This window comes from Penicillium angulare, assembly GCF_028827245.1.
Source record: "Penicillium angulare strain IBT 27051 chromosome Unknown utg000008l_segment0_segment0, whole genome shotgun sequence".
In the NCBI taxonomy this organism is placed as follows: domain Eukaryota; kingdom Fungi; phylum Ascomycota; class Eurotiomycetes; order Eurotiales; family Aspergillaceae; genus Penicillium; species Penicillium angulare.
The window spans coordinates 2179446-2207028 of record NW_026623167.1 but is presented as its reverse complement, the minus strand read 5'-3'; the positions used below and the strand labels follow the sequence as shown (position 1 = coordinate 2207028).

Below are 27583 nucleotides of genomic sequence, written 5' to 3'. Positions count from 1 at the left end.
GTGTAGATTAAAGAAAGAATCGGCGAAATCGGTGATCTTCGGTCAGAGTGTATCGTCTCTGATTGGCTGATGTTCGGGGCCGAGGCAATTACCGCATTGGGGGCTGCGAATCCCTCGGTTTACGTCGCTCATTCATGGTTGTGCTGGTCTGGGGCCCCATAGTTATAATCTCCTCCCCCAAGTTTCAGTTCAGACTTCTTCTTTCGTTTTATCCAATCCGACCCTTGCCAATTACCCTTTCCCTCATCACACAAAATGCCATCTCCTCCACCCGACTGGGTCAAGGCTCTGAAGCCTGCAGGCCCGCAGGGTTCCGAGCTGCTCGCTCAAGAGCGAGCCCAATCCAATGTCAACGTTGAGAAGCTGTCCGAGTACCTTCACACCAAGGCTGCGCTGGAGAGGCAAGATAAGCTGGTGGCTCTGCTCCAGCCCGAGAAGGTCTTCGACAAGTCACAAAATCACTCTCTGGGTCGCGTGGAGCGTCTGCAGCGATCACTCGCCAAGGCCAAGCGCCTGCAACAAATAGCTGAGGAGCACAAATGGAACATGGAGGAGCTTCACACTGCCAATGAGCTTATTGGCGAACCTACACCTTATGGCCTGCATGCGAGCATGTTCTTGGTATGTCTCCCCGACGCAGCACCTCCTACAGACACGGAAACAAGCGGCTAATCCCACTCCTTTTTTTTTATTATCTAGGTGACCCTCCGCGAACAAGGAACCCCCGAACAACACAAGCTATTCCTCGAGCGTGCCCAGAAGTATCAGATCATCGGTTGTTATGCCCAAACCGAGTTGGGTCACGGATCCAACGTCCGTGGTCTCGAGACCACCGCCACCTGGAACTCCGACGACAAGACCTTCACCATCAACTCCCCGACTCTGACTGCCTCGAAATGGTGGATTGGTTCTTTGGGTCGCACTGCCAACCACGCCGTTGTCATGGCACAGCTGTTCATCGATGGCAAGAGCTTCGGTCCTCACCCATTTGTGGTTCAGGTCCGTGACCTCGAGACTCACCAACCATTGGAGAACGTTTACGTTGGTGATATTGGTCCCAAGTTCGGTTACAACACCATGGACAACGGCTTCCTTCTGTTCAACAAGGTTAAAATCCCTCACGTCAACATGTTGGCCCGCTTCTCTCGCATCGATAAGGACACCAACAAGTACCTTCGTCCCGCTTTGCCAACCTTAGTTTACGGTACTCTGACCTGGGTGCGCTCCAACATTGTTCTTCAAGCTGGTGGCGTTTTGGCTCGTGGTGTCACTATTGCGACTCGATATGCCGCCGTTCGCAGACAATTCCAGGACCGTGATGCGGAGCCTCACGCTGGTGAGAACCAAGTGCTCAACTATAAGATGGTGCAGGTTCGCTTACTACCGCTGCTCGCATCTATGTACGCTCTCCACTTTACTGGTCGCGGCATGATGGCTCTGTATGAGCAGAACCAGAGCCGTATGAAGGCTGCTTCATCACCTGGCCAGGACTCTCGTGGGGCTGGCCCCGAGGAGCTCCGCGCTGGTGCCGACCTGCTGGCAGATCTGCACGCTACCTCTTGCGGCCTGAAGGCACTTGCCAGTACTACCGCTGGAGAGGGTCTCGAGGTCTGCCGTCGTGCCTGCGGTGGCCACGGTTACAGCAGCTACAGCGGTATTGGCCCTTACTACTCTGACTACCTCCCTACTCTCACCTGGGAGGGTGACAACTACATGTTGACCCAACAGGTCGCCCGCTACGTAAGTATTCGTCCTTTTCTCTTTTCAGTGAAGCCTCTCTTTATGCTAACCATCAATACAGCTGCTCAAATCAGCCCGTGCTGTTCTTTCCGGCAAGTCTGCTGACAACGACACATCCCGCATCCTCCGCAACTACCTCAACCGCCGCGACAAGGGTGCATCTTTCGATGTCCTCGAGGAGGACGCCGACATTGTCGCTGCTTTCGCCTGGCGAACAGCCCACCTCACCTTTGAGGCCCTGAAGCACCGCGACGCCGAGAAGCGCTCATGGAACAGCCTCCTGGTTGACTTCTGGCGTCTATCGACCGCTCACTCCCAGTACCTGGTAGTCAAGAACTTCTACGAGGCCGTCTCCTCACCTCAGCTCGCCTCTGCCTTGGACCAAGACACCAAGTCTCTGATGCACTCTCTCTTCCGCCTCTACGCCCTTTACACCCTCGAGCGCGAGGCCGCCGAATTCTTCTCCTCCGGTGCTGTCACCGTGCGCCAAATCACACTGACCCGCACCACTGCCGTGATGAAGTTGCTAGATGAGATTCGCCCTCACGCCGTGCGCTTGGTCGATGCCTGGGCTATCCCAGATTGGCAATTGGACAGCAGTCTGGGTCGTTCTGATGGACAGGTCTATGAGGATCTCTTCCGTCGCGCAAGTCAGGAGAACCCCGTTAATGATTTGACGTTCGATCCCTACCCCTGGAACAAGGCTCTGCTCAAGAATGAGCCCACCAAGAGCAAGTTGTAAATTTGAGGTTTTTATTCTATGATGTGTTATTTTTTTGGGATATAATTATGTTTTATTTTGGGGTTTAAATAGATTTAAGACAATGCTAGATCTTCTACGGTGATGCCGCAAAATATATGAATAACCTATTTATCTACCGTTCTCTTGTATATTTTCTCGATTATTGAGTATTGACCTCATTTCTTAACTCCTACGAGAGTTCTAGCTGAATAAATAGAAAAATGAACGCCTTACCTCTCCAATGCCGCCAAAATCAACACCAAAGGACCACTTCCCCTAGGACCAACATCCCCAAGGCCAACATCCCCAAGGCCAACATCTGTATGGGATCGACTGAACAGATAGTTCTTGATTCCCCCGAAAGGACGCATTACATGATTGCCCCCACTAATCTATCTCTGGTCGTCCATAGAATACTTATACTAGTATATTTACTGCGGCTATAATATTAATATGTAGGCGCCCTTTCTTGCCACTTTTGGGGAAGACGTGCATCAGAATGGATACACACATCTTTCTTCTCTATATACTTCAACCATGAACCCTCTACTAGTATTGTATCATTTCTCGCAACTGAATCGAAGACACTCCGCTGTCGCAGAGAAATCAGACTAGCCAATGGTGTTGATCTCTGGAAATTTTCTTACCGGCCTCTTTTCATTGTGAATAGGACAAGAGTTAATGCCCTCGAACAGCGTTACAGTCCATTTCGTGGAGTATTCTTTCGCTCATGCTGTTGGGAGGTACTTTCCTATGTCGTGAACTCTCCCAAGCAGAAGAGGCCGCACCTATTCAAAGAGATCGAATTTACCCATCGCCTGTATAACTTGCAATATTTTGCGGAGCAAACACCGTTTGACTCTGCACAGAATGCTGGAAAACTTGAAATTTGGGGACGGTGAAAATTTTCTTAATTTATACAACCTTCACGTTGTATGGAGCAACGTACAGGCTGCATTAGACGCCACGTACCGAATTTCTCTCCCGGTCCCTTTTAAGACAAGATACCGACTTCAAATCGTCAAAGCAAGTGGTGAAACGCTACATTCCCGCAGCGAAATGCCGCAGAGTAACAGCTTCATTTTCACTTCCTTTCATGACTCTATCGACATTTGTGTACGAGGGAATTGGCATAGGCCGGATGAGGGCATATGGAAAAGTCTATGCTACTAAGCTCCGAGCTCTAGGAGGAATTCAACTTATTCGCAGTCGATTCGGCGTGGGTTTTTCAACCATCAAATTCAAGGACAATAGAGTCTGGGGTGAATGGTTTGGCTCATACCATCAACAATCTGATGATGTGCTCCTTGAGTGGGATGACCCAAACAGAAGTTGATCTTTCATTACAGCGTAGGTTGAAATATGTTCCGTCTCTACTCAGCCCCCAGCCTAACAGAAGTAGAAACGCTCCGGGCAAATTTCAGAAGTGATGCTAATGTCGCGAGGCTCTAACTAATTTGCCTTCAGCACAGCTACGAACGAGTCATTTTAATTGAATTTGTGTATTGAGTTTTGGTTTTTGTCGTACTTGCAAGTATATCATGATATTCTCTGACGCCGCAGATCACACATACATGTATCTGTTTCATTATCTACTGTCTACTTCAATTTGAATACTTTTCTCTCGGAAGCCAAATTATTTGAGCGCCTGATGGAGTAAACTTCTTAGTGGGCCAAGGTTTTTAAGATATCTTCAAACAGCGGCAGTCTTCATTTGAACAATGTCATTATGATACTTTACAGTTCCAACAGGCCCGTACATGTATAGATCTCTACCTCTCTCGGTCTAGGCTGATATAAGACCCTGTACTGGCGGATAGAGAGTGACTAAAATGGTAATAGCCCGGCGGTGCGCCCCGGTAGAAATGTAACGATAATTAACCGAGCGAGCGCAACTAAAATGTGGAGTACGATCACAAAGCGTCTTGTTCGTTTTGATTGAGGGACACCTGTTTTTCGACAATTGAGTTATATGCATTCTCGTTTCCTGATGTTCAACTAGCTAACTGATCGGCGTTCCGAATTTGTGGCGTCAAGCCATGCGTTCTTTCTCCTTCAATCGGCGCTACGGCACGCCACGCCATCACGGAGGCCAAGCGGGCCGGGTGCAAGAGTCTCTTGGCGCTATCTGGGAGTAATTAATCGTACATTCATCACTTGATATTTGGGAGTAAGGTAGTTCAATATTTTGCCAGTGAATTTTGGAGCATTCTTTTGAATGGAGATGTTCATGTGCTGGCGACGCGGTAACATGCTCATTCAACTAAATAGTACATAGCACATAGTACATACTAGTTTGAATGTACTTCGCAACTGCCAGATACACCAGGGCTCTAAAGGAGTTGTAAAAACTATAATAAATGAACTTGAAGTTGACTCAGATAGCACTGGAATTTTGAGGCGAGTTTCCGATTGGCCCTCGATAACCCAGATTTGGGAGGAATAAAGACTGCCCCATAAATCCTGTTCATGGATGACCTTTCCCCAGAACAAATACCCAAGACCATAGTATTCTCCCCCGCATCAAAGGTCAACATGGGGAAATTAATGTACATTTCAACAGCTATTTAGTTTCTAAAAGCCCAACTGTCAGAAAAATCATTTAACAAGTTCTCGTATCATGACGTCGGCATGCCGATGCAGCCACCACCAAAAACTGCGGGCCGGTCTACATCCACTCCGTATACAAACTTCAAGTTAAACGCATCATCAGAAACAAAAATCCCTCGGATTAGGAAGCCGGGACCATCTTTTCCTAGAAACGAATCAACCTACAGAACTCGGTAAAAGACCATGATCATCTGAAACCTGACTTACTCCAGTTCCACCCGGTTAAAAAGCTCGATGCATCGGTTAAAAGCAAGTCAACCCGAACCGAGCATTTCCCCTCCTCAAATTACCCCGACGGGCCCTCTATTACCCACATCCCCACCCAATGACGCATCGTCCTTCCCCGAGGTTTCCACCCCCAGGTCTCCTCCACAACACCCCCGGATGATCCCTCCTGTTTTCAAGCCAATGGACCGGTAACAATTGTGCCATCCCGCTACGCTACTCCCGTTTATTGCGTAGCCCAAGCCTGATTAGAGCCACCCCGAGAATGGCGCATTGACCCGTGGATCCCGAAAACCAACATATAAAGCGGTTGAATCACTTATTTTATTTCTTTCTTTTGGAGTTCAAGTCTCGGAGACATCGCAATTATGTATCGGGTCTCGAACATATATGGTAGGTCTTTGTTAAATCTGTCATGGGTGACACTTCAGACTAATTCTTTCTAGTACTCGCCGCATTTGGCACCATCGGCGGAGGGCTCTTCGGGTTCGATGTCAGGTACGGAGCCTTCTTGATGGCCTTATGGAAACATTTTAACCAAGTGGTTTGCAGCTCGATGAGCGCCTGGATTGGAGTCAAAGCATACACCGATTATTTTGGAAACCCCGACTCAAACCTTCAGGGAGGAGTATGTACACTGACTGATCTTTGTGATTTGATACCAATGGCTAATTTTCTCGTCGGTATAGATTACTGCCTCTATGTCGGCCGGTTCATTCGCCGGTTCAATCGCAGCAGGATGGATTTGTGATTATCTCGGTCGCCGCCGATCATTGATGATTGCCTCTTGGATTTGGATCATTGGCGCTATGATTCAGTGCAGCGCCCAAAACGTCACACACTTGGTAGCCGGTCGCGTCGTGAGCGGTCTTTCCGTTGGTATTACTTCCTCACAAACCCCGGTTTACATGTCGGAACTTGCGCCCGCCCGGATTCGAGGTCGAATTGTCGGGGTTCAACAATGGTCTATCGAATGGGGCATGTTGATCATGTATCTCATTGCGTATGGCTGTGCCGTGGGTATCTCAGGTCCTTCAGCATTCCGGATTTGCTGGGGTATCCAGGCTGTTCCAGGGCTCGTGTTGTTCATTGCACTGTTTTTCTTCCCCGAGTCCCCACGTTGGTTAGCTGGGAAAGAGCGCTGGGAGGAGGCACTCGATACACTGGCTCTGCTTCACGGTAATGGTGATCGCCATGATCCCGTTGTTCAGGTGGAATTTGAGGAAGTACAAGAAGCTGCCCGAATTGCCCACCAAGCAAAGGATGTTTCATTCCTAGCATTATTCGGGCCTAATATCTGGAAACGGACTCTATGCGGTGTCAGTGTGCAGGTTTGGCAGCAGTTGCTTGGCGGAAATGTGGCCATGTACTATGTTGTATACATCTTCGAGATGGCTGGAATGGTAAGTTATGACACCTGTCTTGCTCTACAACATCTTTTAACATTTATCAGACTGGAAACTCCTCGCTCTACTCAGCCGTCATTCAGTACGTTATTTTTGTCTTCACGACAGGTGTCATGCTTCCTTTCATCGACAGAGTCGGCCGCAGACAGCTTCTGTTGATAGGATCCGTCACTTGCATGGTTGTTCACGCCGTCATCGCCGCCGTGATGGCCACGAAGGGCCATGCTGTACCTTCTGTGAATGGTAACGCCAATCTTACCTGGGAAATCAAGGGTGGTGCTGGCAAGGCAGTCATCGCCTTCTCATACATTTTCACTGCCATCTATGGGTTCACTTGGGTATGATTAATTCCAAGCCAACTATAATCCCAGTTTCAGTAACTGACAAATATCAATAGGCCCCTACCGCGTGGATTTACGCGTCCGAAGTCTTCCCCTTGAAATACCGCGCCAAGGGAGTCGGCCTCTCAGCATCTGGAAACTGGATTTTCAACTTCGCTCTAGCATACTTCGTTTCTCCTGCCTTCCACAACATCCAATGGAAGACCTATGTGATCTTCGCCGTGTTCTGCTTTGTCATGACCTTCCACGTTTTCTTCTTGTACCCCGAGACTGCGGGACGTACCTTGGAGGAAATCGATATTGTCTTTGACACTAATGTCAAGCCATGGAGGACTGGTCTGATCGAGAATAGATTCGAAGAAGAGGTTGAGAAGCACGAGGGTGGCGTGAAGGAAGTCGAAGCAGTGGATCACAAAGAGGTTGTCTAGCACCTTGCAATTGAACAAATTAAGATACCATATGTGTATGAGATATATGAATACAGAAATGAATTAGATTCAGAATTCAAAATTAATTGAAATCTCAATTTAAGTTAATCTACACGAATTAAACTTGAGATGGCTGGTAGATATGCTGCTTGTCATCAGCTGAGGTTAGGTTAGAGATGTGCCCCCATCATTTTGAGGGCCCACTGCAAAAGCTTCGCCTCAGCCCCCAGATCATACCCATAATTTATGCGCCCAGTACTCAATTTATATGGAGCCCCTTGCAAGGTCCTTGTGGAGTAAATGCTCTTAATGCTTATGATCTTCATTGCGAGTGGGAAAATCAAAGAGCGAAGTTAAGAGATTCCAAGGTCCTCACTTCCAAGGTTGACAGTAGATACTAGTAACATGTTGAGATTGGCAGGTAAATAAAAGATTGTAAAGCTTACAAAGTCAAGAATTTACAAAAAATGAGATATTCATGGGAATAAGTGAAAATTACCAAAGGCAATAGATTGATTAATTAGGCCAAAGCGATTCAGTCTAACGTGGGTATTGGACCGTTCTCGAACAGAAAAAAAAAAGAAAAAACATCATGATGTTAAAAAGAAACAAAGATAGTAAATCTCGGCCTTCCGAGTGGGCTATGAGCAAAATCGTCACAGCATGCCGTTAATTCGGGTATATGGTTGATATATTCAGAAATAACCACTCATTTATTTCTCCTCGCTGCTGCCTCCGTCGCTCTCCTTGGTCTCGGCGACGGTCTCAGTCATATGCTCGTGGTGGTTTTGCGCAGCGCGCTTAGCAGGGTTGCTTAGGGCGCTAGCACGGCGAACAGCGTCGTCCTCCACATCATCAAGAGTGCGAAGCAATTCACCGTTAGGGCCATACATGTGTGGCTCTTCACGAGCAAGGCTGACAATGTCAAACACACTATTCGACTTGCGGAACAAACGATCCATCTCCTCCAGAGAACGGTTGGTGGTCTCGGGGAAGAAGAAGTAGACGACGGGCACGATACAGGCGTTACTAAGAGAGGTTAGAATCGAGATCGGGAATGTTGATCAAAGCGGACGGTGCAACTTACATAACAGCGAAGATAACATAGGTTTTGTACCCAATGCTCTGGAAAGCAACGGGGGTGATCATCACGACCATGAAGTTCCAGATCCAGTTTGACGAGGTGGACAGGGCATTGGCTGGGGCACGAATCTTCAATGGCACAATTTCGGCAGGGTAGAGCCAGGTCATACCAAGCCATCCAACGGCGAAACATGTGTTGAAAACGAAAAGGAAAACACACTGAGCAATACCAGCACTGGTACCCTTGGAATTGCCTATGTTCGATGAGGAGATCTGATCAGAGACGGCCAAAGCAACCATGGATAGTGACATGCCGACAGCGCCCCAGATCATGAGAGTACGACGACCGAACTTCTCGACAGTGAAGACAGCAACCCATGAAGCTGCGAAATACTCCGTGCCGTTGCAAGCTGAAATAAGGCGAGAAAGAGTACCAGACAAACCAACTTGATCCTCAATGATGGTGGGAATATAGTAGGTGATCAAGTTAATACCTGAGATCTGCTGGAACATCTGGTTGACATAGCCAAGCATGGTGCGGTGGAAGTGACGATCAGGACCCATAGTGAACATGTCACTCAGGTTGCCCTTTGCCATCTCTAGCACAGTGGCCTTAATAGCAGTAAATTCGGTATCGAGGAAGAGCTCATCGGTTTCATCTCCCATGAGAGAGCCGAGGACTTCACGAGCCTCATCTTCGCGGCCCTTCAGAATGAGCCAGCGAGGGGACTCGGGCAGAGACATGACGAAAAACAGAATAATTGCTGCAAAGAAAATCTGGAATGCCAGGGGGAAACGCCAGGCTACTTCACTCGGATCGGCGAACATGAGTCCGAAATCGATCCAATAACTGATGGTAATACCACACGTAATCATAGCGCCCTCTATCATGACCATTTGACCACGGCGATGGGATTTGCAACATTCGGATTGCCAGGTGGGTACGGTGGATGTGTTAATACCGTTTCCAAATCCAGTAACCAGACGACCAATAATAAGTTGAGCCAGATCATAAGAAGTGCATTGCAGCAGAGCACCGACGATCATGATAGCAGAACCAATGAAAATAGCCTTGCGACGACCAAGCATGTTACCAATCCAAATAGTTGGAATCGATCCAGAGAAACATCCTAGATTGTAGGCGGCGACGACAATACCCTGGCGGGTAGATTGGTTACTCTTAGCAGCAGAAGACCATCCAGCTGTGTGACCGGCGGTAGTATCGATTGCTGGGAAATATTTTCGGAATCCGTCCAGATTCAACAAACCACCAGTCACACCTTGATCGTAACCGAACAGCAAGAAATCCATACCGGCCAGCAGACCGATGGCGATCTGAAGCTTGGTGCCGGTAAGGCCCAAGAAGCGTTTGGCAGGCATCTTGGAATTAGGATTGGCGAAACCTGTTCTCTAAAGAGGGGTGATGTGTATTCCCCGAGTTAAACAAGGCCGATCCAGTCGGGGAGATGGGAAGGAATGGAAAGTTATCAAGAAATGGTAGGTAAAGGGGAGGACAATCTCGAGAAAAGAATTGTCATCGGCAGACTTAGTGAAAGAGAAGAATAAAATAGAAAACCCCAGAGATCAAGAAACGATCAACGCATCCGGGGGGCCTGGCCGGATTTAAAAAGACATGTCCATCAACAAAGATTAGGGGGCCGTGGGTCTCTCACCCCCTCAAGCCATCTATGCAATCAATTCATGGGGTCATTGAGCAGGGGTCTATTCTCATAGGGACATTTCTGCTCCTGTACCGAGCCGCTACGCCAGAAATGCAACATCATACTATGATTCGAGAAGAAAGAATTCACGAGCTCCACTATAGCCTCCAAGAACCCCATGCGAGCCGACAACGCGGGCCATGGTTGGCTCCGGGGGATCAGGGCCATCTCCAGCTTTGTACAGTATGGCACGGACAGTCGGGGTCTGTTAACGGCCCCCAGTGTCCCGATTGAATATGGCTTCAGAACTTGGATTTCTTACACACGATTCCGAGCCACGCGAGTCTGTAGATCCAATCAGAACGAAGTAATCCGGGGCAAAGACTCGGGGAGACACAGCTTCGGCTTCACCAGGTCCGGTTAGTATAGTTTTGCTTTTCTCTCCGCACAGGAACTAACCAGCTTTTTGAAAGCCCCGCCGATCGTTTTTTGTCCAGTTATATTTCAGCCTGCCTGGACAAGTGGAGCCGCTTATTCTACGTCTCCCTTTCATCCCCGCGACGCCCGTCCGCCCCCCTCGCACAAATTAAAATGGGTCTGGGGAGTTGCCCGCATTATTGTGGGTGAAGAGATGCAGTTTTCCCCAGAATGTCAAATCCATTTGGGCACTTGTGTAGGATTGGGGGCGAGGGTTAAGGAGATCTGTTTGGGTAATTCCGAAATGTATTTGAGCTGTCAACAAGGGTTCTATTTTATTATACTTTAAAGGAAAATGGATTTTAGATTCAGATCTATGCACTTATGATTGTTATGGGGCAGATATTACTAATGTAAACCGGGTGGTACATCCATCTACTCCGTTCTGGCCTCATGTATTAGACGAACCTTGTGCTGCGATCTATGCGATCCCTAGATGAGCAAGTATAGCCTAGGGAAAACCGCGTACTTCGCCTGCAGCTAAAAGAATGCAAGAAATACTCCGTACGACGGACAGTGAAAATTAATTTCCAGAGATCCTAAACAACTTCCACACGTAGTACATTGCGTGGTCGCGTTCTAGTACCACCTCGATCCCGTCCACATCGGAATCGCGGGAAAAGTCGCAAAACTCAACAGTACATCGGCGTCTTGGCGCCTAGATAGACCAAGCCACTGACCGAGGGGCTTGTTTGTTCCTAGTTCTTCTTGGAAAGGGCTTGTCTTGTCTTGGTTGGGCTTGTTTTTGCTTGGACTCTTGGAAAAAAAGTCTTCGCTCAACCTAATTTCGGGCGCAAGGCTTGGCCTTTGTTTTTACATCAAAATCCTGTTCTGAACAAAAGATTCACGGCATAGCATCCCGCCAGAAAGAAAGAAGTCGCGAAATAGAAGGAATAACAGGGGTGGATCGTGATTGTCTAGTCCACGCGGCAAACCTGGACAGTAGAAAAGACTCAACTCCGATTGGGCTACATGTTTGTAACAAGGATTCGAAGAGATTAATATGAGGATCTTCCTTTTCATCATAATAGAAGATAGACGGATTGATCTAATTTCGATATCACATTCCTCTCATTTATCGCCCGGTGTGGTTGCCGTAGCCTCGACTTCTCCTGAAAAAGCTCACCGCGTCAGAGTTGCCAATATGAAGTACTAGAACTAAAACTCACTACCGAATAGCCGAGTCTGCCCGCTGCACACTAAAAGAACTAGGGCTGCATCCTCCTATGTCATTTGGCTCGCCTTTTTTCTGTTTTTCTTTGTTATTCTCCAAGCTAAGCCGTGACTGGTTGTCGCAGATTACCTTCCATGCCGGAACTGCCTCTTATGGTAAGTTGTACTGTCCATCCCCCAGGATTCGGACGCAACCGCAGCGAGGGGCGCAATAGTTTTTGTTCTTTGTTTCGGGCTCACATGGCCTGATGCGCGCCATGTGTGTCGTGTCATGTCGCGTCGCGCCTTTCATCCCCTTACAGAATATGCCGCATTATTCTAGAAAAACAGCTCCAGGTCTTGCCTCTGCCTCCTGACGCCCTGCATCATGGTCACCAGCGGCGCCACGAGCTCCTTCCCGTCCGCCACTGAAGTCATCTAGCGTGACTCAGAGTTTCAACTCAGCCATGGCGTGCGGATCACTAAGGACTGACCCTCGGGACGCTTTGACCCGCGTTGCGCCCCTTGTTGATGGTCGGGCAGAGTCACGTAGTTGCTGGAGGGAAATGGGTTCCTCAGAACACAGTAAATGGTTAGTTTGCGGAGATGTGGGGATATGACGGAGTTAAAGGGGACAGAGGCAAGCCAGGATGGTTATACATCGACTTGAGTCTAAAGGGTCGTTTTCGATCAACGAGATGTTTGATTCTCATGAAGACTAACAAATTGTTTTCCGTGCCAATGAAGAAACTCAGCCTCAACGCGTGCTCTGTCGATCTGTGATCTGTTCGGTTTCACATCGACTAAGCTGGCCCATGTGTTTTGTTTGCCCTTTTAATCGATTTGAACCGGTTCCATCAGGCTACATCGAATGTGGAGCTTTAGTTTGCCCTGCTGCCATTTTACATATTTATTGACCTTTCATATGCAATATGGATATAAGCTCCAGTAGTGGCTGAAATCCCTTGCTTACATGGATGCGGCTCCTCGAAATATGGATAGAAAACCTCATGGCCCCTGATCTGTATTTTTCCCCGGACCATGAAAATGTTGGATATTTAGCCCCCATCTATGGAAGACCGGGTTTCTTTTCATGCGGAGAATTAGATTTCAACTAGGGGTTGTTTGGAGAGCTTCTCTGCAGCGCCCTGTGGTGACACTTATGATTCTGCGCTCTTCCAGGATTTTTCACCGATTGTTTTCTGGGAGCTAAAGATGCATGCATGATGCAAGAAGTGTTGCCCTGTTGCATACATAGCCCTCACCGACGTCTAGAAGGTTCTCACGGGCCTTCTCTTGCATTTTATAATAGCATGCAAGTCATTATACTGGCTACGTGTAGCTGAACTCAAATTCCAAGTAATAGGTTGTTAAGTGCAATGTTCCAAAGTTGGCCAAGAGGTCAGTCTATACTAAAATCTTCATCATGATGACTCTTGGCAACTAAATTATCCCCATTACAAAGCCTCTTATTGCCTAGGAAATGCTGTCATTTTTATGTCGAAACAAATTCGATAGTCTCTATATAAACTGTCGGCTCCGGATATAAAGAAACCACCGCAACCTCAGCGGTATACTAGCCACAGGAGGCTATACATGTATCTCTACCATTATATTATACATCTTCTCAAAAAAGCCATGACTGATGCTCACATCAAGCAACACAATACTTCTGAATTTATAACCTGACCATCAGCAAGACCATCAGATTTCCCACGAATTTTATGATACTCAAGCGTCTTTTTCAGTAATACGGCGCGTTTCTTCCAGCCAGTATTTATGAAATCTGTCTGGTATTCGGCTTCAATGGCTTCGATCCGTTCTATCTGCTCTGGGTCATCTGCCGCGGCTAGTGCAACAACGAGGCACAACGAAACGTATCCAGCACCGAGCGGGCGATAGCAAGAAGCCGCTTTCGCTTCATGTACTATTTGTTCGCAGTATATCGTAGTATCCATTCGTAAAGCTTGGTTATCGGGATTATATGCTCGAATCAGTGCATTCAGAATGGTTAATAAGGAAAGTGTGACAGAATTGACTGCCTGAATTTGAGATTTCTTGAAGACTGCTGTAGAGGAGAATGATTCCGAGTCGGTACAAGGTAATTGGTTCAAGTAAGAGCGGATTGTCTTAATGTCATCCCGAAGCTTGTAGTATGCAGCGCTGATCTCCGCCATATGCGAAACTGGATCACGTAAATATTTGGGCATTTTTGACATTATCGATAGTGTGGTGGTTGAATTTAAAGATTGCGGTTGAATGAAAGCGACTAATCTTTTCATAAAAGCCGGTTCGATGTAGACTCGCGGATTTGAAATCCCTTCCATGATCTGCGGAAATTCTTAGCAAGTGACCACTAAGCATCGAATCTTGAGACGTACAACCACGACGGTCAACGTTGTTATCATTTCTTTTTCAAACCAGCCTTGGCACTTATTCAAATCCAAATTCTTGAGAAGGTAAGCCAGAGCTTCTCCATGGCCAATCTCCGATTCATCTTCGCAGGACCGTAGCCAACTCTAAAATTTCGAATATACTTTAGTCTCGCAAGTTTTTTCTAGCAGAATAAGAAACCTTACCTGGCAAATTGTCATGAGGTAGATCGCACACAATGTATAGGGTGAGCAAGCTTGTCCTGGCTCATTCAATGTTTCTCGAAGAACCCGAAGGCCAGTTCCATAGCATTGTAGCGCATTGGGCGCAACATCTGACCCACGAAAATGTGGGTATACAGCAACTAATGCCTTAGTTGCGGCATCGAGTGCACGGTTACTCCCCAACATTTGGGGAATATCTTTTAAAAAAGCCCCATAATACGACACTGCATACCGAATGTCACGGATCTCGAGAGTTTGAACAAAAGAAGCAGCGACTGGACTAGCCGAAGGCACGAGGATATCAATAGGTTGCGGTGTCTTCAATACTACTTGATTCGAATTTTTCTGCCTCTTTTGTGTTGAATCCGTAATTTTGAACAAATATCGTTGCTGTCCAGCTCCTTCGCAGTGGAGTTTTAGCCGCTGGCACCGAGAACAGCGGGGTTGTAGTTGGTCACACTACCCAAATTAAAGTATGCATTAGCGGAGACTTTGTCAGATCCTTTATTTATCAAGCATACTTACTTTCTTTTTTACCTTGCGACATTGGTTGCACGCTTTACTTGATGGAACACCCGGCATTGTGCCAATTTGATGAAGATCCTTGGTCGGTTCGACACACTAAGTAGACAAAGGACCGAATAAGTTGATTCTTCCTACTTCAGCCAGTACATTGCGAAGAAGAAAAACTTATAAGGTACTCACCCTGATTCTGGTCAGCAACCATCACGCTAAGCTGGGCTGAACTTCGAGGAGATGATGGTCAGTGGCTGAGTGTCTTGGAAGCTTGGCACTGCGGCTTCGGCCCCATTCACGAACCAACGAGCCAATACGAGAGCCGAAGAAGGTTAGATTTGCAAGAGCGCGTCAAATGACCGTATTAGGAAGTGATTGTCGTAGATCTGACATGAAGATTTCAGCTAGCCAAGCTGATATGATTTATTTATACAGGCAAGTATGTTGATCTCAATATTTAAATACAAAGAAAAAGTCTTTCTATAGTTTTTCATATAATTCATCATCAGCCATATCCTGCTAAATGAGATGAGGCTCGAAATATTCTACCCACCTCTTGATTAATCTGAACATTGAGCTTGAACAATAAACACCATCATGGCTTCTTTCGTCTTTCGTCATCCACCAACAGACCCGACAAAAACATTAGTCCATATGCCAGGATACCCGATTGAGGCACCGCCAATCTTCACAGCCGTCGCATCCTCAAATAAACATGTCATGGTTTATGGAGGCTGGGGCGCTGGTCCCCAAGATATCATTGGGAACTCCAAAATTCACGTCGGCTGGTCGAAAAAGAAATTCAACATAATCCTACGCGGACATCCCTTGACTATGAGGGTCGATTCGAATAACAACTTGGTCATTGAAGATTCACCTATGGGGAAAATCAAGTGGAAGCGCGACTGGATGGGCAAGCTTTCGAAGATGGAATGCGCTGGCAGCGAGATCGCATCCCTTGGAACAGACCCTATGACACAGGAGAAAACCTTGAGAATCGCCCGAAGAGATGATAATGGATTTTTGGTTGAACTTGCTGTTATTTCCTATATGGCATACAGAGTGGAACATGCAAAGGGAATAGCCGACCTTGGTCAAGCAGGCGAGGTGTTCGGTGGGGCCATGGGTGCTGCTTAGTGAATTGATTTGAAGAAAGAAAGGAACAAGGGCTGCGAGGATCCTGTATTAGCGAGTGCATAAATATGATAATATTCAAGCTTTCATGATTAACTCATACGACAATAATCTATTCGGAACCTCGTGATAGGTGTTAGTACATGTATTAAGATTTTCGGAGACGATTCATGAAAATCCATGTATTGTATTCTAAGTCGTTTATCCATTTATCATGCTCTGCATTATGTAGTCTATGGTCATAAAAGTGGCGAGCCAAGATGTATGGCCTCAAACTGTGGCCTTCGGCCGGTGGAAAACGGTGAATAGGCCACTGCTGTTGTTTGAATTGGATCCACGCTTGAAGGTCGCCTCGATCTCCTCCAAAGATCGGCCTTTTGTCTCATGCATAAACACTGCAGCAATAGCAGCAGTAGCAATTGAGCACCCTCCAAATAAGAAATAAGCACCATAGCTACTTTTGGAAAGTAGAATAGGAGTCACTAAGGCGACGACAAAGTTTGCCAGCCAGTTCGAGCTGTGAGCAAGTGTAGCTGTTGCTGCACGACATCTCTGTGGGTTCACTTCTGCTGCAAAAATCTTGACACTAACTGCCCAGCTCATTGAGTATACAATGGCGAAGAGATAGATGAAGACGATAACGACCCAGCGACCGGGACCAGAGGAGGGGTGAACAGCATTTCCAGCATAGAGAGCTCCAATAACGAACATGATGGCTGCAAGTCCTATCCCGCCATATATAATGCTCTTCTTTCTTCCCCATTTATCGGCATACAGGGTTGCTGGGATTGTCACCACGAAGATGACAAGAGCGGAGACACCCGAGGCGAAGAAACTCGCATCCGAAGATTTCAGTCCAGCCTGTTGGAATAGTAAAGGTGCATACTATTAAAAGAGAGATGGTCAGAATATGTAGCGGGCAGAAGTGAAATGAAGTGAAGAAAATCCAGGCGGACTTACGTATAAGACGCCATCTATTCCGCTCAACTGCTGTGCAGCCATCATAAACACAGCAAGAATTGTGCGAGACCTAACATCTTTCGAGAAGATATCCAGTAATTTCTCCATGGTACCCTGATTAGAGGGCACACCTCCTTCTTGAGCGGCATTCTCAAGTTCAACTTTTTCATGCTCAGCATAGCTGACACCTAGCTTTTCCCATGTTGCGCTAGCTTCTGCATGGCGACCGTGCATTGACAACCAACGGGGCGAAGGAGGCAATAAAACCAGTGAGGCGACAGAAAGAATCATAGCCAAAGAAGCAAGAAGAATAAACGGAGTGCGCCAGGATAAAGAAGATGTGATGTGTTTTGACGACCCGTAGCAAGTGAAGTAACCCAAACAGATACCAGAGGTGATCACAAGTTGTGGACCAGTTGTAAGGGGTCCCCGATATTTGGTAGGCGACACTTCACATATGTATACCACAAGATTGCCTAAGAACAATCCTTCACCTAGTCCTTCAATTACCCGACCGGCAATGAACATCCCAAGGTTAACAGCAGATGCCTCTATAGCAGCACCAACTCCAAATATGAAGCAACCGATACTGATACTCATTGCACGTCCAAAACGATCAGCAAGATGTCCGGCAAAAAGCGAGGACAATGCTGCTGGAATAAGAATGCTCGATACGATTAATCCATGGATAGTTGAATTCTGGCTTCCACCAAACTGGGCTTTAAAGTCTTTCATATCGGTCACAGGACCTAAATAGTATCTGTTACCATCTTGCCCATGAAGCATTTATTCTCAGTTTAACTCCCTACCTATAATCCCAGTATCCATACCGAATAATATTCCATTCGCGGAGCATAACATGCAAGCCAGAACATAAACGGGCGGTTTCTTCAAATAACTCGCCATAATGTATAGGTATCGGCAACGCCAAGACACGGATGAAATTTTTTCGAGGCCCTTTGTCCGACAACGTCTCTTTAAAATGAAGTACAAAACTAATTAGAAAGGTGAAGAAGCATTATGAAAGCAGAGAAACGCAGGTAGAATAAAAAATTCAGCATTGTGGATTCCTGGGGGCGATTTCGGCAAAAAGCAGATTCTTCCAGCCTACAGATTCCCCACGTTGCTATCTAATCACAAAGTCCCCGTGGAGTGAAAAGTGGATCAGAACGAAAATCGTATCACTAACCGCCGATAGTGGTGATTCAGTCCAATTGTGTGAGCATGTCGAAGTCTCGCGTTATTAGCTCGTACATCTACATGCATAACTCCGTATCTCACCTATAAAGCATCCAATAAAAGATGGCCAACGTTTGGACCTATTTATCTCCAAGATCGAATAATTAAATATCTGTAGTATCTATGTATGATACGGGGGCCTATAGCGATCATCGGCCAAAAGCCGCCTTGGCTATTGTAGTGGGGAAAACCTCCACTCTATCAGGAATGACTCTTACTATGATGAGGTGCCTACGATCTACCAGAATGGAGAAAGGTACGAAGAACAACAAACAACAACATTAAGGAAAATAGAAGAAGAGAGAGAGCTATACTATATATATATAGACAGATACCTACTCTCTAGACCAATTATCTGATTAGCCTATATCCGAGAGTAGGTCAAATCACACAAACATCCAAACATACAAATATACCTATCCAAGTCTCCTCTATATATTTATACTACATTACTTCTACCTAAAATATAGGTAGTCCTCTAACTATATTACTATTCAAAAATCAACTAAATACAGGAAAAGAATCAACCAGCTCTATTATTATCTATATAATCGACAACAAACTTATCCTACTTTATAATCTTAATCTAATATAGTAGTTAATAATGCCCTTAAAGAATGATCCTCTTTTATGCGCTTATATCCCGCTTATATCATTATTTCCGGTGCAAAAGATCCGTATAAGGGGTTTGGTAGTATGGAGCTATTTAGACACCTTGCAGCTAGCTAAGCTCAAGATCCTAGACTGCTGCCTCAGCACCGCACGGCCCCCACTACACCCCCGGGCTGTGTCGTAACTAAGCCCACTTTAGATTCCATTAGGCACATGTTGAGCTCGCTTGGGTAGCAAGTGACTGGAGTGAAGAAAACACACGTGATTTCCATTTTGACATGTCAGTAGCTGTGAACCTTCCCCAGAGCCGCTGTTCCTGCATACGCTGCCATCGAAGACGGAGCTTAAAATGCTGCCTAAAGAGCTTGTGTGCGACAGGTGTTGGAGTACCGTATTCAACACCGAAGATTTCGAGAAACTTTGCACACTTGATCGCTCTCAAATTGACTACGGGTCTACACTGATCCAAGCAACTGCCACAGTTGGTGAGATCAAGAATTCCGTGTGCAATTGGTGCTCTTATATGTGTGAATTTATAAGCGACGATTGGACAACAGAAGATAAAGTTACCATTTTGCTTTCACCCACTCGTATCGCATCCACTCTACCCCTAGGCGGCAATATATTCTACCTCAGCACTGCATGTACGTCTTCAACAACCGGTAAAGATAAGGGCGGCTATAGTCTCTTTATTCATGCTTGCACGGGAGCCGATGACCCCGCAGCGGCTTATGTGACTGCCAGACCTTTGAGGACTGATGTCGATAGTGATGATGCTTGGAAGCAAATGCGAACATGGTTGAAGGAGTGCAAGAAGCATGAGCTCTGCAGCATTTCACAACAGGAGGTTGTTCTCCCGCCCAGAGTTATTGAAGTTAGTCCACCAGAACACCAGCGCCCACGCATTGTTGAGTCTAGTGGCATGCGTGGAGTTTATGCCTCAGTTTCTTATTGCTGGGGTAAACGGCCGTTTCTTGCCCTTACCAAGGCTAATCATGGTCAATTAACGGAAGGGTTGGACATGGAGAGCCTACCACCCACCATTCAGGACGCTATAACAATTACTCGCGCATTGTCCATACCATTTTTGTGGGTTGATGCTCTCTGCATCATCCAGGATAATGAAGAACAGAAGGTTAGAGAGATTGCCAATATGAAGGAGTTGTACTCCTCTTCCGCGTTAACTATAATTGCTTCTGCTGCGGAAAATGTCTATCAAGGATTATTGTATCCTCGTGTTCAACAGGAGACCCTTCACACGATACCTGTTCGGGTAGGGCCTGGCAGATTTGGTACTATGTCTATCAACAAGCTGGATAGCGCATGCTATGATGAGCGACTTGAGTCAATAGCGAAAAGGGCTTGGACTTTGCAGGAGCAATTATTGAGCAACCGTACCCTGGCCTTTACTACACAAACTATAACGTGGAGGTGTCGTGAATGGGTACAGAATTTTGGCAATTCATTATACTTTCCACATGATCTCGACAGTGGATATAACGAAAATGATGAAAAGTATAGCCTTAACCTGCACTTACTTCTACCTGAGGGGGAAGACGCCAACTCTGCTAAAGACAAATGTTTGAGTTGCTGGCTCCGGCTCGTCACGGTATACTCACTGCGAGCCACCAGTCTTGAGCGGGATAAATTGAATGCAATCGCCGGTGTTGCCTCTCATCCATCATTCTCCGAGGTCCTTGGACCTGGATACTTCGCTGGACTTTGGCAGCATAATCTTGCGAGGCAACTTACATGGTATACTTCGGACCGGCATAGAACGCTTGAAGAAGATGAGACATTTACCTTTCGCCGGCCCATCACATACCGGGCACCGTCTTGGTCTTGGGCAAGTCTTGATGGAGGTATAATTCATTTCGATTTCAATTTTGACGACGAAGACGAGGCGCCTCCAGATGTTGTCTGTGAGATCATAGATTGCTCGACAGAGGCAGCATTTCCCAAATTAAACCCATTTGGAGAGATACTGTCGGCAAAGCTCACACTGAAAAGCCCCATTAAAAGGGCCTGGTTCAGTCCGGCCACATCTAATGTTCTCCTACTCCCTGGTCTTATCACATCAATAAAAACAGCTTTGATCCCAGACGAAAGTGTGATGACCTTTGAGCAAGCGTTTGAAAGACATTTGAAGGAGTACTTTGATGTGAATGGAGAGATTGATCGGGATGTTATTAAAGAAGATCCAGAGGGGACATACTTACACGGCACATGGATTCGCAACATGTGCGGTATGTACGATGAGACCGTACTTCCTGAGCCTTGCTTAGTATTATGCGCGGCTATCACTATGAAGAAGGACGCCTATGATGGTTATGGGGTGAGAGGACTGCTTCTTGTCGATGAGAAGCAGGGCAGTGACAACCATCATTTGAAGAGAATCGGCAGTTTTGAGAGAGGCAGAAACCGTGACTTTGAAAATGAATTTAGAAGCGAACTATGTATCATATGATCATGCGAACGCTTCATGAAAAGCCTAATTTGAACCACTCTTGTTATTCTGGCTACCAGAAGATATTTAAGAGACAATGAATTATCTAATTCCAAGGATTCATATCTTCGTTTACTCAACACTTGTACCATGAGATGGTGCGTGGAAGCTAAAATCAAGATAAGAGGGCAGGTATGATCAAACTGTTAGAGTGAAGTTGATCACGTTGACGACTCCATTATCCCTTGGAAAAACCTCAAACGTAAAGACCGTGCTCTTTCCTGCAGCAATGACCCTGACCCCGTGGAATTGCAATTATAGATACGATTCTTTGATGCCGCGGGAGCCAGAACGTGAGCCGAAGGTGAGAATGAGGATACGTATTCGCGAGGGTGGCACCGAGATTGACGTGACTCTCATTACGAACTGACCTTTGGACTGCTACCTGTAGTGTAACTACATGGAGGAGGTCGGCCGGCGGGCATGTTGCTTGGTTTGACCCACTCTCGGATATAGATCAATCAGGTGATTAGTCTGGAGAGTGGGCATCCACCTTTACATACATAGTATAGCTCTCTCTCTTCTTCCCTTTTCCTCAACGTTGCTATTCGTTGTTCTTTACACCTTTCTCCATTCTGGTAGATCGTAGGCACCTCATAATAGTCATTTTGGGAGCTCCGAGTCCTAAAGAATTGAAGCTCTGAGTCACGTCAAATATATACCGTGACTCAACTACTACTACTAAATTATTCAAACTATAATTAGGTATTTGTGCGATGAAATACCAAAGAAATTTGGTCGTGATTGTTCAACTTTCCATCTATAAAATCTACACATCAATAAACAAGCACACGAAGTATCCACTCAAGGAATGATCGGCAATGTAACATAATTGTCACCGAGTCCAAAATGAATATGATTCTGACCCTGGAAGCGCTCCACAGATCTAAAACTCATTAGTAACTTGATCGAACAAGACAAGATGGAACTTGAAGCATATAGGATGAACTTACCGGTCAATAGGCGAATTGTGCTGGAACATACCGCTTCCCTGAGTATCCCCACTGGAGATTTCGAGAACGATCTTTCCACCCTTTTCCACGACAACATTTGTTGGCCAGATCTCGACATCAACAGGATAGACCTCTCCCGGAACCACGGGTCGTACATCTGTTGAATAGTAATCGCGATGCGGCAAATAAGGTCTATTGCGGATATGATCCTTGTTCACATGTCGCATGCTAACGCGTTGCCAACCTTTACATAAAGGTACGGCATCACCTGCTGTGCCGGTATAAAAGACTTCGTTCCCAGCAGGGGAAATGTGTCGCAGGGTGATAAAAAGATCGAGATCTTGAGGCGTCGGTGCGCCAGGAAGAGCACTCATCGAGACGTTCAGATGCGCGACGATATGTCCTGTAAATTCGGTCTCTTTCTCAAATGCTGGAGTGGTGAACTGCACAAGCTCCGGTTTATCCAGGGAGCCAAGTGCATCGTATGAGATCTTTACAGGACGTTCTACAGGTGCGTGTTTGATGAGATCCTTCTGAGATGTAAGGTAGTACTTCGTGTACTGGGTACGAGCAATCGGCCACTCATGCTCCACGCGGCGCTGGTACTGCTTCTCTGCATCGGCATTGTTGAATCCGACGTCGCCTTTGCGGAGTACAACATCCACCTTTGGTGCTTTACCAGTTGACCAGCCGATTCGATCATCACTCTTCAAGAATGCGTCGAGGAAGCTCCGCTGCAATTCGACCTCTTCCTTATAATAGAAAGGAAGATCGTGACGCCCAGTCACAAAGCGCAGATACTTCAGATCCGAGCCGGCATGAGTATACCCCTCCACGTTTCCACGGAGATGCAACAAGATACCACCCCAGTTCGCGACCGAAAGGAGAGGCACCTTGATATCCGACAGACTATACTCTTTCGAGGCATAGTACAAATCATCGCGGTACTTATTTTCGGCATTATCGATATTCTGATCCTGTCGATTTGCCACTAGTTCCTCCTCACTCAGATCTCCTTCAATAGTATCAGGACCCCAGTTGCGTGCTGCCCGTCCACCAAGACCGTACTGGTTACTCACGACCTGGCGATCCCACCAGAACTTAATAAACTTGCTCGACAAGATTCCACCATGTCGGCACCGGTCTCGGTAGTAGTCTGACATCCCCTCCCACGGAATAATGCATGACAGTCCCTTCGGCTGTCTCGCTGCAACACGCCACTGGCTACCAGCAAAGTACGAGATACCCAGTAGACCAACCTTTCCACTGGACCAGGACTGTTCAGCAGCCCATTCAATCACGTCGAAGAATGCTTCGCTAGTACCCCGAGACATGGTATCGAGCTTTCCGACCGATTGACCGGTTCCGCGCTCATCAGCACGAACAACTGCATAACCCTGACTGGTCCAGTACTTCGGATCCGGAGTTTCCCAAGCGGAATGCTCAGACTTTTGCTCAGGGTTGACTTCACCGAAGCTTTGGGCGTGGAAATCCTTGTAGGGAATATCTTTCCCATATGGACCGTAAGTAACAAGGACAGGAACCTTTTCAGTTCCCTTTGGGCGATAAACATTCGCACGTACGATTCCCGATTCATCTTTCAAGTTGATGGAAACATTTTGTTCGAAGATGTAGGGAAATGACTCCTCATCCCGAGTGGCGATATCTCTGATGGTATTCGGCATTTTGAAAAGCAATCAAATCACCAGAACAAGGGGAAGACGAGAATTGAAGAAAAATCAATAATTTCCACAATCAACTGAAGGAAATAACCACGATTTAACTCTCCAACTCCAAAATGTTCACCCACCCCGCTCGGCGGCACTATAGACCACGTCCCCGCAGCGTTGTATGTGGAGCCGAAACCGTTCCGACGCGTACTTCCGAGCATCTACGCCCTCAGACGATCACCAACCGAGAGGACATCTGAAGGGTAAGGCGGGGAAGAGAGGAGGGGGATGAAGCCGAGAGCATCCGGTTGATTTATTTAATATGCTCTTTACCCCTCATGTAGGTAGTATAGACGTTGCTAAATTACATGTATACAAGATGACGGTGAAAGAAGTAAACGGCAACTCAGGCTCAGGCCTGCGTATCTTGATTGTTGGTGCGGGGATCGGAGGTCTCACTGCAGCGATTGCGCTGAGACAGCAAGGACACCATGTAGAGGTATGCACGTCACATTTCTTGCATTAACGCAAAGTGTCATGTGTAATGTGAGCTAATTGTATAGTTATTCGAACGTTCGCGCTTGGCTAATGAGGTCGGCGCCGCGATCCATCTCTCGCCAAATGCTAATGGTGTCTTGCTCCGACTTGGAGTTGATGCGACTAAGTTTGGTGCTGTCGAGACTGAGCTGGTAAGTATTTTCCCATCTCGCGCCAAAGACTTGTTTATAGATAATAATGGCCGACAAATTAGTTGCGAGAATATACTCCAGATGGAAAACCAGTCCACGTTGCACCCATCAAGGAACACGCTAGCTTATGGAGACATGTAAGTCGGATCCAAAGCAAAGACAGCAAGAAGAAGAGCTCTATTTTAGTGATCAAAACTAACTGGTCAGCGCTGGCTGCTTGTGCACCGTGCTCATTTCCACGAAGGACTCAAAGACGCAGCCCAAGGACCAGGTAAAGGCCGCCCAGCCATTCTTCACAAAGCAAGCAAGGTCGTGGATGTCGATCCCCACAAATCCACCGTCACTCTTGAGAATGGCGAAGTTATCAAAGGAGACGTGCTCATCGGTGCAGACGGGGTACACTCTCTGACTCGAACCAAGCTATCCAACAAAGCCCCATACAGCTCAGGAAAGAACGCCTTCCGCTTCCTCATCACACGTCAACAAGCCCTAGATGATCCCGAGACAAACAGTATCGCGCGAGACTTTGGAGCCGTCGATATGTGGGACTCGTCTGACCGGCGAGTAGTGATCTACCCTTGCTCGAACAATGAACTCCTCAACTTCGTCTGTATTCATCCAGACTCGTTGACGGCCATCGATGCTCAGGGCGACTCTTATAATCAGCAGATTGGTAAAGACACTCTGCTAGAAGTGTTTAAGGATTTCAATCCCCAGGTTCGAAAGTTGTTGGAGAAGGCAGACCCACAGACACTTAAGCTTTGGCCGTTGTTGGATATGGACGAATTGCCATCTTGGGTAGAGGATCGCATGGCGGTTCTGGGTGATGCCGTTCATCCATTCCTACCATACCGTGCTTCTGGTGGTGCGATGGCGATTGAAGATGGAGTCTCCCTAGGAGTCATGCTGTCTTCGGGTATTACACCTGATCAGGTTCCTGAGCGGTTGAAGCTATATGAAAAGGCGCGTCATGCACGCGCAACAACCATTCAACAGATGACCCGAGACTCGGCAACATTGATTCCACAGGAGCGAGGTGTGTACCATAGTCTTCAAAAGTACTTTGCGAGTTGATCCATCTGTTAATCTTTTCCTAAACTATCTAGCTCAGGCCATGATTGGATATATCTACGGTTACGACGAGTTCGATCACTCAACACAACTCCTCCGCAAGCATCAGTGGTCTCAAAATCCCCACATGTACTGGCGACAGCCAATTGTGTTTGGCCCAATGCCTGGCCCTCGACAGGATCACTATGGAAATGACCGCGCACTAAAGTCCCTCGAATCAACATTTACAACCGCCTCGATCAAATTCAAAACCAGCCGGACTCTCCTTGAGAATCTCTTGCCCTCAGACCGCTATAGCTTTATTTCTCCTGCAAGTGTTGCGCGTGCCAGTTTCTCCCAGACAACTCTCAACGGAATGGACTGGCTAGGCGGTGGCGGCTACCGACACATCGGATTATACATCCACGGCGTGCAGTATAAAAAGGAGAATGGTGAAGTGCTAAAGGGCACATACATGCCGATCTTATTTGAGAGTTTGGCGGATCCGATCGTTTCAGGACGCGAAGAGCTTGGAATGCCAAAATTATACACTGCGATTGATTTGCATGAACGCAATAATTCCTTCCGATTGCAAACAAGCTGGCAAGGAGCCGTGTGGGGTCACTTTGAGCTTGAAGATCTGGAGGATCAAGATCCTGCCGCTGACAAAGGAACGATCGGTGGAGAAGATGACGATGGCATCCTCGTATACCGGTACATGCCTAAGGTTGGAAAGAAATTCAAGGGCGAAGCAGAGTCAGAATATCCAATCTTTGTACCTCATGCGAACGAGTCCAAAGTGGTACCGTCTAAAGTGACGCGTCTGCGACGAACTAAAAATGCCAAAGTGGAGATCAACGGTCTAGGCTGGGACGCGCTACCTACATTACACCATGTGGTGTCGCGGCTGGCGGAGATCCCGATTGATGAGGTGATCGATGCGAAAATCACTGAGGGAAGAGGGGTACCGGATGTTTCAAGCGCTATGAGAATTGAGTAGGCCCATTTTTTGGTTCAAGAGAGACATCCATGAGGGAAGCGAGGTGGTGGGGGACGGGATGCGGTCCTAGATGAGCTCCATTAGGACGAGTGCAGCAAATCCAATTTTGAATGATTTCTTTAAGTTAGTTCGACCGTTAGCCCAGACTAGGCAGATCCCCAATGATCATCCCGGGGGTATGCAAGTTAACGCATTTGGGTCATAGACACTCATTCCAGCCACCTAGCTCTCTTCGGCCTGTTATCTCCAGGGCTCAGCCATTGCGACTGTCTATGCACCCATGCAAGTCTCGACGCCGGTCAGCTTCTCGGGCGACATAGTGCACGGTAGTGTATGGTAGTGTAGTGTAGGATCCAAAGTCAAAGTTGCGAGTGCACAAATAGTATTCCTCGTAGTGGTGATTCGAAGCAAAAAGACGATCATCCTGCGGCCCCCATTAGATCCATTTCGTAGTGTAAGTTGCTTCCGCTGCCTCCCGTTGCCCCCGATGCCTCCGTAGGCGCAGGCTAAAGCCGGTTTTTCTCTCATTTTCTTGGCTTTTTCCATACAGTTGGGTAAGTTTGGTCAGTGCTTATGAATAGCCACATTGTGCACTCTCCAAATAGCACGTTTGATGGCCTTCCCCACTATGCGACCACATACCCCACCGTTGACGGTTAACAACAAAACAACAGATCTGATGGGGGAAAAGAAGAAGATAACCCTTTTCGAAGACGGAAAGGAAGTCCTGATTCTCAGGAATAATACTCCGGTGGAGAGAAGGGAAGTAATGTGGGGAGGCTAATCCAACCT

At 47.0% G+C, this 27583-nt stretch overlaps 10 protein-coding genes across 10 annotated transcripts; 5 read left to right on the top strand and 5 right to left on the bottom strand.

Annotated features, from left to right (window-relative positions):
- Window positions 1–255: 255 nt before the first annotated feature.
- On the top strand, window positions 256–2482 carry N7478_011486 (uncharacterized protein; the record flags this gene model as incomplete). The annotated part of the gene is made up of 3 exons (XM_056927700.1): window positions 256–621; window positions 700–1740; window positions 1802–2482. The coding sequence occupies 3 exons, from the start codon at window positions 256–258 to the stop codon at window positions 2480–2482; spliced, it is 2088 nt and encodes a 695-aa protein (XP_056774748.1).
- A 3203-nt stretch (window positions 2483–5685) lies between these two features.
- Window positions 5686–7492, top strand: N7478_011485 (sugar porter family MFS transporter; the record flags this gene model as incomplete). The annotated part of the gene is made up of 6 exons (XM_056927699.1): window positions 5686–5710; window positions 5764–5815; window positions 5870–5945; window positions 6007–6720; window positions 6771–7061; window positions 7121–7492. 6 exons carry the CDS (start codon window positions 5686–5688, stop codon window positions 7490–7492), a joined length of 1530 nt encoding a protein of 509 aa, XP_056774747.1.
- Window positions 7493–8205: 713 nt separating this feature from the next.
- N7478_011484 (uncharacterized protein) lies at window positions 8206–9955 on the bottom strand (the record flags this gene model as incomplete). The annotated part of the gene is made up of 2 exons (XM_056927698.1): window positions 8206–8521; window positions 8580–9955. The coding sequence occupies 2 exons, from the start codon at window positions 9953–9955 to the stop codon at window positions 8206–8208; spliced, it is 1692 nt and encodes a 563-aa protein (XP_056774746.1).
- Window positions 9956–13514: 3559 nt separating this feature from the next.
- N7478_011483 (uncharacterized protein) lies at window positions 13515–14075 on the bottom strand (the record flags this gene model as incomplete). The annotated part of the gene is made up of 1 exon (XM_056927697.1): window positions 13515–14075. The coding sequence occupies one exon, from the start codon at window positions 14073–14075 to the stop codon at window positions 13515–13517; it is 561 nt and encodes a 186-aa protein (XP_056774745.1).
- A 132-nt stretch (window positions 14076–14207) lies between these two features.
- Window positions 14208–14648, bottom strand: N7478_011482 (uncharacterized protein; the record flags this gene model as incomplete). Its single annotated transcript, XM_056927696.1, has 2 exons — window positions 14208–14384; window positions 14445–14648. The coding sequence occupies 2 exons, from the start codon at window positions 14646–14648 to the stop codon at window positions 14208–14210; spliced, it is 381 nt and encodes a 126-aa protein (XP_056774744.1).
- A 927-nt stretch (window positions 14649–15575) lies between these two features.
- On the top strand, window positions 15576–16115 carry N7478_011481 (uncharacterized protein; the record flags this gene model as incomplete). Its single annotated transcript, XM_056927695.1, has 1 exon — window positions 15576–16115. One exon carries the CDS (start codon window positions 15576–15578, stop codon window positions 16113–16115), a length of 540 nt encoding a protein of 179 aa, XP_056774743.1.
- Window positions 16116–16382: 267 nt separating this feature from the next.
- On the bottom strand, window positions 16383–17978 carry N7478_011480 (putative MFS sugar transporter; the record flags this gene model as incomplete). Its single annotated transcript, XM_056927694.1, has 3 exons — window positions 16383–16997; window positions 17073–17821; window positions 17903–17978. 3 exons carry the CDS (start codon window positions 17976–17978, stop codon window positions 16383–16385), a joined length of 1440 nt encoding a protein of 479 aa, XP_056774742.1.
- Window positions 17979–19272: 1294 nt separating this feature from the next.
- Window positions 19273–21390, top strand: N7478_011479 (uncharacterized protein; the record flags this gene model as incomplete). The annotated part of the gene is made up of 1 exon (XM_056927693.1): window positions 19273–21390. The coding sequence occupies one exon, from the start codon at window positions 19273–19275 to the stop codon at window positions 21388–21390; it is 2118 nt and encodes a 705-aa protein (XP_056774741.1).
- An 843-nt stretch (window positions 21391–22233) lies between these two features.
- On the bottom strand, window positions 22234–24067 carry N7478_011478 (CocE/NonD family hydrolase; the record flags this gene model as incomplete). Its single annotated transcript, XM_056927692.1, has 2 exons — window positions 22234–22315; window positions 22383–24067. 2 exons carry the CDS (start codon window positions 24065–24067, stop codon window positions 22234–22236), a joined length of 1767 nt encoding a protein of 588 aa, XP_056774740.1.
- Window positions 24068–24431: 364 nt separating this feature from the next.
- N7478_011477 (putative salicylate hydroxylase) lies at window positions 24432–26791 on the top strand (the record flags this gene model as incomplete). Its single annotated transcript, XM_056927691.1, has 5 exons — window positions 24432–24551; window positions 24616–24741; window positions 24804–24878; window positions 24949–25777; window positions 25848–26791. 5 exons carry the CDS (start codon window positions 24432–24434, stop codon window positions 26789–26791), a joined length of 2094 nt encoding a protein of 697 aa, XP_056774739.1.
- Window positions 26792–27583: the final 792 nt, after the last annotated feature.